Source organism: Bemisia tabaci, chromosome 1, assembly GCF_918797505.1.
Source record: "Bemisia tabaci chromosome 1, PGI_BMITA_v3".
NCBI classification, from domain to species: Eukaryota; Metazoa; Arthropoda; class Insecta; order Hemiptera; family Aleyrodidae; genus Bemisia; species Bemisia tabaci.
In genome coordinates, this window is record NC_092793.1 from 58,071,102 (window position 1) to 58,084,030 (window position 12,929).

Here is a 12,929-nt window from a genome sequence, read left to right on the forward strand (position 1 = left end):
TCACCGAACGCGAATTATCTTGAAAGGAAAAAAACGCAATGATTTGGCGCGGGGGTCAAAATTTCTGTGCAAATATTCTCCAACTTTTCCCGACTTATCAGGGTTGGGCATTATATCTTGAAGCAACTTCATCAGACGCCTAAAAAGTAAAATTCTCGTCCTTTCAAACGCAAAGGAAACGGATCGGTTTCGCTTGAGGGTACCTATGCATGGGCGGATTGTGCTTTTGATCGGCAAAATTTCGTTGTCGGACACATCAAGAAAAATTGTTTAGGCATGCAACCCATGCTCTCTGCACAGTGTTCTTTAAGTCGCTGAATCCAAAAGGGGCCTTGGTTTCTCTCGACCATGCACGTATTTCCAGTAAAATTGAATTCTCCTTAGAAAAAATCGATTTTACGGGAAATTGGTAGGGTCGGGGAAAAATAAATGGTCCATATCGGACTTAGCGCTAGAATGCAATTATGGAAGTTATATATTAGAAATCTAGCATTTCTGTAGAATTTCATAATATTTTTTCTTTGCAAACCTGATCGCAGTTCGCCGTAATCATGTCAGAGTTTACCAGTGCAAAAAACTGCAAAAGCACAACTTGAAAAACGCTGACTGCGCGAGTTTGAATGATTGCGCTAAACATGTGAGGCCGACAGGAGACGCATGTTAGCGCCTGCAAGATAGCAAAGATACTTCACACATTGCGCGAAAACCACTGTGCCGCGGAAGCGCTACTCATGGACGTCGGTAATTCAAGCCTGGGAGAAAGCTAAGATTTTCCTTCATTTCTGCATAATTTTACATGACTACCACGATATTCGAATAGCTGCGCACTAGGCATTCTCCTTGACCAGGGTGATTCATAAAAATTATTTTGTAAATTTCCAGGAGCATTAAAAAATATGCGATCTGGCGATTTGGTAAAATCACAGAGTTGCAGTAATTTTCATCTCAGTATCTTGGCAAATACTCGCTTTCCCAGCGTTATTCTTCATAAACGAGAAATTATGCGTTTATCATCATCTCAATATCGCAATAAATACGTGTATTTTTCCAGCGGTTTTTTAAAAACATAAAAATTTACGCGTATTTTTCCTCAATATCGCGGCAGATAGTATACATTGGAGCTCCAATAGTTGCTTACTTGATTTCCACATTGAACGACGCGAGCGTAACACTTGCATTTATCAACGGCCATAGTTAGAGACAGGCGGAAAGCTACCTATCTCAATATTGCGAATTCTTCCGACGGTTTTGTAGAAACAAGAAAAGCTCGCTCCACCAAGAGCTAAGATTGTATATATAATTTCAAAAAAATAAAGTTTTTTCTTGATGATAGCATATATTTGTTGTTAATTACTTTCCCCTAGGAAATTTGTTTTAGAAATTTCGCTGAAAATTAAAGTCCTAGGGATACATTTGATTGAACATGACCATTTCTCAGCTGTATTTAAATCCTAAAATCACCCTACTATTCATCTGAGAAACTTGTCCACATAAAACTACTTATTATTAAAGAATCACTTTTTATTTAAGAGATCTGCGGAGAACTTTATTCATTAAAAATTTGAGTGTTGCGCAACTTAATCTCAATACTTTAAATTGTTTATGTGTTGCGTTTAATGAATAAAAATAAGAATTTGTCACGGGAAAGGTCGCAAAATAACTTATAAATCGCATAAATATAACCTAAAAAGAAATGACATATGCAACCATTTTGTCAATTTGCTGTCTTAAAAACGAGGAACAAAACTTGAGTGATAACACTTAGATTCACCAAGCTCTTCAATGTGTGATATTTTTGTTGATACTGAATACAAAACCTTTCCATTTCAAGTAGTTCAGTCAGTTTTTATGTACCATCTTTAAGTATCAATGGATCAATTGCGCTAGTCACAGAAGCAAATTTTTATGAAATAACAAAAATTAATCATTAATTATTCAGTAATATGGACGCAATGTTCAATATTAACAGAGACATCGTCCATTGAAAAACACAATGTACGCCATCATCAACACTTTGACAGTAGTAGTGCATACCATGATTTCTTCCACCTCCGTTTCATCCATTTTTCATGTCACACAAACAGTGCAAGCAAATGTAGATATTGCTGATTGACAAAACCAAGGTGGGAGAAACCATGATATGCACTACTGCGATGGATGCTGTCATCCGTTGTACTTTTCGATGAGCAATATTTCCATTAATATTGGACACAAAAACTTGGTGTTTGAACAAATCTGATTATTTTTTCTAAACTGCATCAAAACACGATTCTGTGACTAGTGCAACTAGCCTATTAATAAAAATATAATGCATGCGACTGACCCGTTGGGCATCAGTTGCTAGGAGCCGGACATGGAAAATAAAGAACATCTGGAGAGTTTATACAATCGTAGAAATATAATGTTTCTTATAAAACTGAGCTTTTAAAACAATAGTTACATGTACATATATACATAAGAAATAAAATATATACGAATACAGTAAAATCTGACTATAATTATCCTTCGTACGCAGCAGACTTTCATAACAAGTAGAAAAAATAAATGAGTTTTTGATCAGCTCATCTTCTATGAAGTATAAAAGTGAAAAAAGAAAAAACCACAAGAGGTTGAATTCAGGGACTGGATATGAGAAATAGGCGCGGAGATGAAAATGATAAATCTTTGATACTGAGTGTATATTTAACTGTCGATCATGAGTCTGCTCATATCACAAAGCCAAACAAGCATCAATCTCTCTCTTACATCAATAGGATACATTGATGACTAATTGACAAAGCTCCTTTTCCTCTGAATATTTACTTGTGTAATGTTATTTCGCTTAGAAAAATGACATAAGAAATTGATGATAAGCAGTAAATCATCATCTACATTGCTGAAAAGCTATAACTTTTTCTTGGATTTGGTGCTGAGAACAAACCGAGTCTCAAGATTACAATATGCTTGCCTAATTGTACCGCAAAGGCAATATTCCCTCCTCTATTCAAGTTTTCTATCGGACTAAATATGATTATTCCAACTCACTTCTTCGGAGGAGAAAAATAATGGACAGCACTACAATAATTCAGCAAAGAGGGTAGTTCTTATTAAATCCAAATCTTTGACAGATTCATAAGTCTTCATCTATGTGCGTATAAAAAGCATTATCATTGGTTGCGCCTCTATACTAGAGTAATTTCTTGACGCAGGAAACGATACAGACATGAGGACACAAATTTTACTCTGACTTTCAAAGTGTAAAGATTAGACTGAATTTACAAGTTTGTTTGCTTGCTTCCTTTTTTTCTTTTTCACTGAGTGCTGAAAAATTCTTGACTAGTTGGAGAAAATCCATACTATCAGGTTTTTATAAATTTCAAATTATTTTAATTTTTTTGTCCTCAGATAAACCAGGCTCTACAGAGAATATGAAACCTTGACATCGCAAAATTGGAACAGATACTTTGATAGTAAATTCAACTCTTCCAAAGATTGATGCTGTAAAATGAATCTTCTCAACACTTTTTGCGACTAGACTCACACATTACGTTATAACTGAGAGTCCCCTCTGATTGTGCTGGATAAGACGTCAAAGAAGACGAGTAAAAAGAGGGACCAATCTACATGGTGCGATGCAATTTCCGTCAACAAAGTCTCAGACGACACTACAGCTTGGTTATACACAGTAAATTCCTTGAAAAATTGGTAGAATGGTGATGGTTTCTACATCTCATGGTTTTTTTTATTTATACTTTATAAATAATCAGTTTTGCTTTGGCTGAAAAATTTGAGAGAGAAATTTAAAAATAAACTTTGGCAAAAATGATTTGTTTTCTTTTCTTCGGGTAAAACAGTAGCCCTTGATGATGTCAAAGTAAATTCAAAGGTTAGTAGTGGCATGAGTGATTTTAAAGCACATAATTGTCCACAAAATTATGATGAGATGGTTAAGCAATTTCATAATTCAATCATTTGAAAGTATTGGGTGAGCAGAATTTGAATTATTTTTTCAACTGTTTATAGTTCATGGTATTCCAAAAAAAAAAACATGCATTAGAGAGCGCAAGAAAATAAACTGATTCAAAATGCAGTTTCAGCTGCTGCTTTCCACTTCTTTCCAGCTACATCTTGACAATTGCAGTTACCATGATGAAAGAGAAGACAACCAATGGCAAATCTTTGGGTTTGTGACTATGCGGGGATATGGATTCCATAAAAAATGAAATCAACGATCTCGTCTTGATCCCTTCATAGCAAATAAGCTTTCAATTGCACAACAAAAACGCTGAAACGCTGTTTTATCTTGTGCTCCTTAAGTTTTCCAGTTTCCACAATTTTTGCTTCCATTCATTTCCTCATTCGGTATGAACACACAGTTCAAACTAGTTTTTACATCTTGAGCTTGTTTTGTCTTGATTGCAGGATAAATTTAAAGGGATCCACTGAGTGTAAATTCATTATGGACCACTGTGATATGGAAGACACCTATTCATACAGTCATGTATATCCAAAATATCTGGCTCATTGTTAAATTATAAAAAAAAACTAAAGCAAAGATGGGTGTAAGCACTTGCTTAAGGCATTAAAATTAAAGTAAGTGCCTATGCAGTAAAAACTTAAATGCTCATCATACCGTGTAATTCAGTATCCACTGATTCAGTGATTACTACATAACTCAGTATCAATGATTCACAGAAATATATTATGTCTGATAAACCTATATTAAAAGGAACTTATCTTGATCATTAATTTTACAATTTTTTTTTTCTTTTTTTTTTCTATACATATATAAAATGGGTCTGGAAATTCCATACATCCACACAGGATGATTGAACATATAAAAACCTTAGAAAAAAAGAAAAAAAATGTGACTTAGTGGAATAATCTGATTAAAAAAAGAACTCTTTTAAATGCCAGATTAAGTAGGGAAACTGACTGGCACTACAAAACCATTTTTCTTAAAAAAGATAAAAGACATTTTTTCCTTATAAAACAGAGCATTCATAGCACTATCAATCTAAACATTCCGGAGCTTACATGACAAAATTAACATTCTCTTAATGAGGAGGCTTTAATGTTGTGGCTAGAGCAATGAGAAACATGCCTAAAATGAAATGGTTTAGGGGTTTAAACGTTTTGACTTAAGGAAAAAATTAAAATAAAACAATAGTATGAAAAGCTTTGAATCAAACTGAGAACTTATTGCAAGGAAATAGAAATTGTATCCTTTTTCTCCAGGCAATTGTAATGAATTGTTTGCATTCTTTGTGACATGAATCTGACAGGAAACTTTCTTCCTTCTTAGAAAAATTCAATAAATTTGAATTCATAGTGTGCATCCCAAGTTTCCTGACTTCTATTTTTGAACAAAAACATAGGAGTTTGTGATACATACTTTCAACCTTGCCAGTTAAATATAAAGTTGGTGTGAAAACTAGAAAAAATGTAAAAATGGGATTGCTTGAGAGATTGATGCTTAGCAATTGGAGCACCAAACAATAAATTCCATCAAGTATTCTGCGAGATGGGAGCATTTTCAAAAAAAATCTTGAACTAACCAACATGGCACTTAACTGGCAACACACACACAAACAAAAAAAAATGACTAAGTACATTTGAAACAATGTAAAAAAAATTAACAAATGATTCTAACTCCATTAGCCAAGAATACCATTTCAGCTGATTAAAAATAGGTTATGCTCTAGAGTGCGCCTACAGAGGATGCTCCTAAATATGATCTAAGATGCAACGACGACCCACTTTTCAAGAATTACAGAATGATGGTAAAGTAATTCTTCCTGAGCTTAAGTGCTATCAGAGTTGCTTAAACAAGAGAGAAAGAAAACCTAATTCTATCCTCTATTTATAAAACACATTAGAATGACTGCAGAATTTTCAAAATAATTCGACGGCTCTTTCAGATTTTTTCAAGACTATCTCCTGAGTATTGAGCCAATTCCATTCAGTCAGTCAAGACAATAAATTAGCATTGAACAAACAATGATAGCTTCAGGTGAATGTTTGACACTTGCTGAAAGTAGCGACAAGGCAATGGACCTGAACCACTCAACTCTCTCTTTCCTTTTGAGTGTGTTACATAGTGCTAGAACAATTACCAACTCATGAGGGCTTCATGATTCTAAAGATGCACCAACTGCGGAGTAACCGACAGCTTGCAAATAAATGCTCTAGAATATACTCTTTTTAAGTAGTCTGGGTTAAATAAAGAATAAGTTAGGACCTTGTACATAAGAATTCAAGATGTCCAAAGTTCTTCCACTGATTATACAAACAACCAATTTCAACCATCTTCCTTCTACTACAAAGAAATTTAATTACAACAGATTTGACTGATTCAAGACAATTTTTCCAGCAAACAAAAATGCAGTTTTTGAAATAAATAGCGAGGAGTCTTTAAGATAGGTACTGAAATACGCAAAAAATTAGGGAAAGAAACTTCAAACTTGATAATAATAGTTTGACTTATTTTCGATCTAAAAGAAGAGAAAGCAAACAAAAAGAAAACAAAACAAAGGTAAAAATTTAAAATAAAAAAACGTATGTTAAAAAAAATTCATTTACCGACTAACCTTGCAATTTTCCTTCTTCAATGTTGATAAACAAGTGAACAAGATTTCATAAAGTTGATAGAAAATTCTGAAAAAGGGAGAACAAAAAGAGATTGAATCAGAAAGTCTCCAGATTGTTATCTAGGATACCAGCGAACAACCTGCACTGATTTTTCTTTTCTGTCACCTAAAATTATGGAGACGGCTACCCGCAGGAATATTTTTACTGCATTTTGTCAAAGCAAGTTTTTTCTGTCACAAGCAAAAATCTAGGTGAGGGTTATGCTTAGGCACTTATGGTAAATTAATTTATGATCAAGCACAAGGAAAAATAACTTTAAATTGCATGCGAGGTTGAGGGAATGGGAGATACAAGAAAATATGCACAAATAATTCTGCTTGTCTGCTATCAGCTTCATCAAAGAATTAAGTAAATTTTTTGAATTTCCTTCCAAAAATGATAAAATTTGAACAACTGCTTTTGATCCAATCAATGCTTCATGATCAGGTAAGTCTCTTTGGTGTATTATTTTTCCTTGCACAGTTTACAAGCACTAAGTATCAGAAGAAGAGGGAAATATTTGTTACATCTGAATTAAATAATAATGTACCAAAAGTATTTAGCATGGAAACTTTAAGAAAAAAAGTAAACGATAGATACAACTTACCTGAATATTTTTTAGAACATAAATTAAATGCCTACAGAATGTAGCACCTTTTTCTTTTGGGAGGTTCCGGAGGTTCCAAAGCAGCTAGAATGGCTTCATCAAAGACGTTCTTGAGCCCTTTCTGCAAAGTGAATGAATATGACTTTAGTGATATCTTAGATAGTAAGTATAACAAATTGAATTTACATACAGTTAGAATCTGTATCTGAGAGATATTTAAAAACACTCTTTTCTTTAAAAGATGAATCTATCTGCTCCTCATGTAGAAATGGTCGCAATTAAGCAAAAAACATATCATTATCACTTCAATTCAAGTCAGAACTACACTCGTATTAAGTTATGTTCCTTGAAGTAGCGTTTTCCCAAAATACTAGTTCCCAAAAAAATAGTTTGCTTTTTGGGTCCCAGTTGATTGCCCACAGGAGGTCATATGAAATGTTTGCATTATGTTTTTCCCAAAACAGTCAAATTTCTTTGTCCCTCGCAAAGACAAAATGTATTATTGAGTAATTTGCGTGTGGAGTTGTTAAATAAGGGAAGTGACTATCATTGGAAAGAAAGCTTTCTTCATATAAATCATCTTTGGTGGATGTTTGCAAATTGATCACTGGTACATTCTGTTTAGCCATAGGGTACATAGAGTTGTAATGTAGGCGGAAGAGCTAGCGCCACTTTTAAGCATTTTCCAGGTCCCAAATTCCGAGACTCCTGTGTCACGCTGGGTCACTTTATCGATACATAATGGATTTTTTTCGATACAAGGAGACCTACCCATCAAATGTAAACAAAGAAGATAGGAATTACTACGTATTCCACAACGCCATTTTGAATGGAATATGTATCGAAAAAGTGACTGAAGCTCAGCGCATACCGGACCCGGAACTCCTCGACCAGAACATGGCGCTAGCTTTCTCATCTACATTACGACTCTCTGTACTCTATGTGTTTAGCGCTCGCCAAGGCAAGATGCACACATTAGAACAAAGCTTTGCTGTGGCTGTAGGACAATCTTTTTATAATTTAGAGAGAAAGCTTTAGATATACCTGAGTTAAAGCTGAACATTCAACATATTTGACAGCCTTCAATTCTTTCGCAAGTTTTTCTCCTTGTTCAACTGATATTGGTTTCTGTTTGTTCTTTGCCAACTTTTCGATGGTGCCTGCATCTTCTCTTAAATCAATCTGAGTTCCTACTAGTAAAAATGGTGTCTTCTGACAATGATGTGCTATTTCTGGCACCCACTGCAACATTAAATCAAATTACATTGAACATAAACAAAAAAATTTCCGGAGGATTGAGAGCAAAAAATGTTAAATTCAACTTCGGCTGTTCATTGCTTTTATGGAAAAATTGTGTAGCCTTCATTTATAGAAGCTAACTTACAGGAGAGAAACATAAACTTCAAACAGGTGAAAATACATTCACTGTCTAGTGCTTGAAGAAGAAGCAAAATCCAATCTGAGAGGCCATGAAGAAGCCCTAAAATTATACTTGTAACAGAGGTACAGGTTAATTTCTTTATTTTCAAATTCTCTGACTTTTCCCTGAATCCAACATTTTTGGAGTCCCCGGCACTTGAATAAAACTTCCACTTTGATCCATTTCTTTAAAAATACACTCACTTCTGCTAAACACTGAACGCATTAATTTCCAAGACTTTTTGTATGAATCCCCTGACTTTGCTCTGTTGCCACAAATCCCCTGACTTTTCCCTGTCGCCGAAAATCCCCTGACTTTCCCGGTTTTCCATTCCGCCAACACCCCTACCAAAGAGAGGGACCCAAATTAGGGAACCTTGTAAGCATTACTACTATCATCAAAATACCAAAATCAACTGAAAATAAAGTCTAAAATCAGCAAATGAACCAGAAAAGAGGCTTCCTAAAACATGCTGAGAACAAAGTTGGTGTTGTTGTTGGTGTTGAATGCTGAAGCACCCTGTGGTTCCCCTATCTAAGGGATTAGGGAGAGTTAGGGTAGTTCTGAACTAGATTATTGGGGTTCCTGAGGTCATCTCTAAAATCAAGTTTTAAAAAGATCTCAGTTTTTTACAATTTGGTGTTTTGGCGTCACTGCCTTTCCAACCTGCCTAATGGAAAAACCAGCGATTGGCTCCATTTGTTCAAAATAACTCAACAAAAAGAGAAAAGGCCATCTCTTTCAGAAATTGCCTGAGATTTGCCTCACATTTGTTGCGATGGCAAGATCAGGCATTTAAAGCACTCCTGCTAAATTCTTCAAGGTCTAGCAGCTGCAAGGATAAAAAATCAAGCCTTTTTCATGGCTGCACAAAGCATTTCCTTAATTTGTTAAAGAAAATTCATCAGTTGACTGCAAAACGGATAGAGAGGGATCTGTGAGTGAATGTATTTTTTTAGCTCTTGGTTTCAATGTTTCTTCAAAACTTCAATCTTACCTTTTCTTTGACATTTTCAAAAGATGATGGGGAGACAACTGAGAAACACACCAAGAAAACATCTGTTTGTGGATAACTCAAGGGCCTCAATCTATCATAATCTTCTTGACCTATGAACGACAAAAAAAAAATTGTTAAATTTTTAAACAGCATTGTAACTGGGATTTTATTTCGAACATACAGAATAGAAAATGCCGCCTAAATTTTGGATGGACATTCAATGTGAAAGATGCAACTTCTTGCACGACCTCCTACTTAGTAGGCAGGAGTGGCAATTACGTGTTGTAGAGCAACCAGGCACTCAATGACCGTGACTTATGTACACGTCAGTCCACATGAAGAGCGCCCTTGCACTTTCCACAGGAGCAATTTTTGTCAAAAAATCTGACCGACAACTCTTTCATGCCCTGAAGAAAAGGCTGCCTGCAGTATAATTTTTTTTTATGCCAACAGAGGTCCGGTGGTTGCATTGTAATGTGATTTGTACTTGAAACAACCCAGAATGAAATTTCAAGTAACTTTTTCTTGGAACTAAGTTTCTAGGAAGTGGAAGTTTTGCACAGTCATAAGTACAGTTTGTTGCGATATTATTAAGCATTTCTTATTAAGGATTGTTCTTTGAATCTACTTTAACATCTGGCATTTAGGACACAATTTTGAGCTCTTGGGGACTGGGCTCCTTTTTTCTGTGGACATTTAAAGATATGCAAAGCAGAAAATACGGACTCTTACACTCATGAATGCTTTCATCATCATGACACGGCACAAGATAAAGCCAAGTTACTCATTTTAATGAAACTAAATTACTAGGCTGAGCGTAACACACAGGAAAATAGATTAAGGTTCTCTGATTTTAAACTGAACTAAAAGGTTCAGGACTAAAAAAAGCAATTTTTTGAGAGTCTACCTTTCCCAATGCTTTGATATAGGCTCACAGTTTTTTTTGTAATTCATAATTTAGATTGATCCTGCTTGGAGTCGAAAATGTCTGTACTTTTGGGTGAAACACCAACTATACCTATTCCGATACCATTCCTATTCAGACTCATCATTGAGAAAATAGATTAACTTAAAATGTATACCAACAAACACTTACCAGCAGTATCAAATAATCCTAAAGTGTACGGCTCTCCACCGATCATAACTGTTACCGCATAGTTGTCAAAAACTGTTGGCACATACTCCGAGGGAAATTTGTTGGTTGTATATGAAATAAGTAGGCACGTTTTACCAACAGCACCATCTCCGACAACAACACACTTGATTGTTTGCATTGTCTTTCAGTTTGAACCTGCAATCAGGGATGACATTAATGCAGCCAAATAAATGTTGGTACGAAAGAAACACAGCGAGATGTTTTAAAGAGGGGTAACTTACAGCATAAAGTGATAGTCATAAATTGTGCATGCTGCTGAAATTATTACGAAGTAACAAAACTATATTTCCACTGCAGAAAAGCATCTGGAAATATTCAAGGGGGAAAAAAACCCTTCCCTTCAACGCATGATCATACTTTCGGCAAAATTTTAAAGGATGCTTTTCAGAAGGGAAGGCAAGATAATCTGTGCTAAAGCAAATGTCAGTTATGCTACCATTTAACAAAATTCAAGACAAAATCAGTAATATCGCAAAACAAAATGGGTGGTTTCTTATCCACCATTCCTGGGTGTCTAGACTGAAATGCCCACTCCTAATCTAAGAATTTCAAATTATTAAGAGATATGAGATTCATAGTCAAAATAGACTTGCTTGACACCCATTGAACACTGCTGTTTACTAAACAAAACACGGCAGACTTCACAAACTCTGAGGAATATGGAGTAAAGCCTCGAGTTTTCGGATCTAAACCCGCAAGTCATGGGGTGAAGCAGGCGGAGTTGAGCAACCCTGCTTGCTAGGCATGGAGGATTTCATTCTTCAACAATGTCTTACGATGTTTACTTCGGCAGCACACTCCTGAATCATCATCAGAAAGTTCAAGAGTTAACCTTCCAGCAAATTGAGACGGGACTCAGGAAGTGAGGTTAGAGGTACGCTTCAAACGAGGCTCTAAGTTTGTGGCATGCGACATGATGATTTAAAAGATTACAAGGAACAAATTGGAGGTGATTCATGGCATCAATTTTAACTACTGGATGGCAGCTTCACTACTCGACTGACTATGGCTGTTGAAGCTCAAAATGATGGAGGGGGAAGTTAACCCCATTGCTTCAAAACTGAAAGTTTCTCTTTGCTTCAAAGGTATATGCCATACACAATAATGGAAATTGTAATTTCAGCTAAAGGCATAACATCGAATGATACTGACACTAGGAATAAATGGACGTGAGAAAGAACAAAATTAGTGAATCCTGAGAAGAATTCGCTAAGATACAGGCAAATAAGTAAACAAACAAAAAGGCACACTTAGGCTGCTGATTATCTGCTTCAGCAGTCATGACATAGGTATTCCCTACAGATTCTGAATGACTGGTGAGAGCCGTTATTCAAGGGTGTCATGTAAAATTATATTCTTGAAAATTCACAGAAATGCCTGCGAGAGTCAAAATAGTAAATTTGAATTTATGGTGGCCATTTCCTCGAAATGGGTGGCCACCGCCGTCACCTGCATCGTACAAGAGAAATTTCACGGTGGAAAAGAGGAACTGAAACTTGATCACTGTTCTACTTACGGCTGAAATATTAAAAATGCAAAATATAATCACTTGGATTAAATAGAGGCATTAATAATCAAACGAACACACAACTAATAATAGCGAGCGGGCGTTGACAAGAAACAGAAACAGAAATGACAACACGCTCTGTTTCGTTGGGCATCGAGCACTCTCTGTTGATTGATATGCGAACTAAAGAGCGATACCGGCAAACTTCAGCGCGAATTTCGAAATTTTGGCGCGTACTTTAAATTTGCGGCTGGGCAAAAACCGTGCGATCTTCTAAGGTGGGGCCGTGCCACGCCAACACACCGAATTAGCATGATGCTAGTATAATTTTGTTTATTTTTGATCTAGTTGGTTAGGATAATATCGAGCTATGTGTACACTTTTAATACGTTAATACCTTAGGGGACTACTTGATACATAGTCATAGTTCGAAGGATTGATATTGAACGGTAAAATAATAAGTACAGTGCTGTGTGATATTTTCTCTGCCGTATCAGATAACTCTTGTAAATTTTCATAAAATGATTTTGTTGCAGTTATAAGTCGGAAAATATGGTATGAATCTGCGCGATAAAAGCCATTTTATACTCAAATTCAAAGCGGACCGTACAGAAATTTCTTAGAAAGCCCACT

At 35.6% G+C, this 12,929-nt stretch overlaps 1 protein-coding gene across 1 annotated transcript; it reads right to left on the reverse strand.

Moving 5' to 3' along the window:
* Positions 1 to 2,376: 2,376 nt before the first annotated feature.
* On the reverse strand, positions 2,377 to 12,464 carry LOC109043068 (cdc42 homolog). The gene is made up of 6 exons (XM_019060105.2): positions 12,306 to 12,464; positions 10,730 to 10,924; positions 9,634 to 9,743; positions 8,261 to 8,458; positions 7,217 to 7,337; positions 2,377 to 6,636 (listed from the first exon to the last, which is right to left on the reverse strand). Exons 2-5 carry the CDS (start codon positions 10,905 to 10,907, stop codon positions 7,248 to 7,250), a joined length of 576 nt encoding a protein of 191 aa, XP_018915650.1. The 5' UTR covers positions 10,908 to 10,924; positions 12,306 to 12,464; the 3' UTR covers positions 2,377 to 6,636; positions 7,217 to 7,247.
* Positions 12,465 to 12,929: the final 465 nt, after the last annotated feature.

Excerpts from the sequence above, each read along its gene's own strand:
- LOC109043068 (XM_019060105.2), bottom strand. The coding sequence starts at position 10,907 with ATGCAAACAATCAAGTGTGTTGTTGTCGGAGATGGTGCTGTTGGTAAA. Across the intron at positions 9,744-10,729 it reads AGGATTATTTGATACTGCTG|GTCAAGAAGATTATGATAGA; the intron begins GTAAGTGTTTGT and ends TGTCGTTCATAG. Across the intron at positions 7,338-8,260 it reads AATGTTCAGCTTTAACTCAG|AAAGGGCTCAAGAACGTCTT; the intron begins GTATATCTAAAG and ends TTCACTTTGCAG.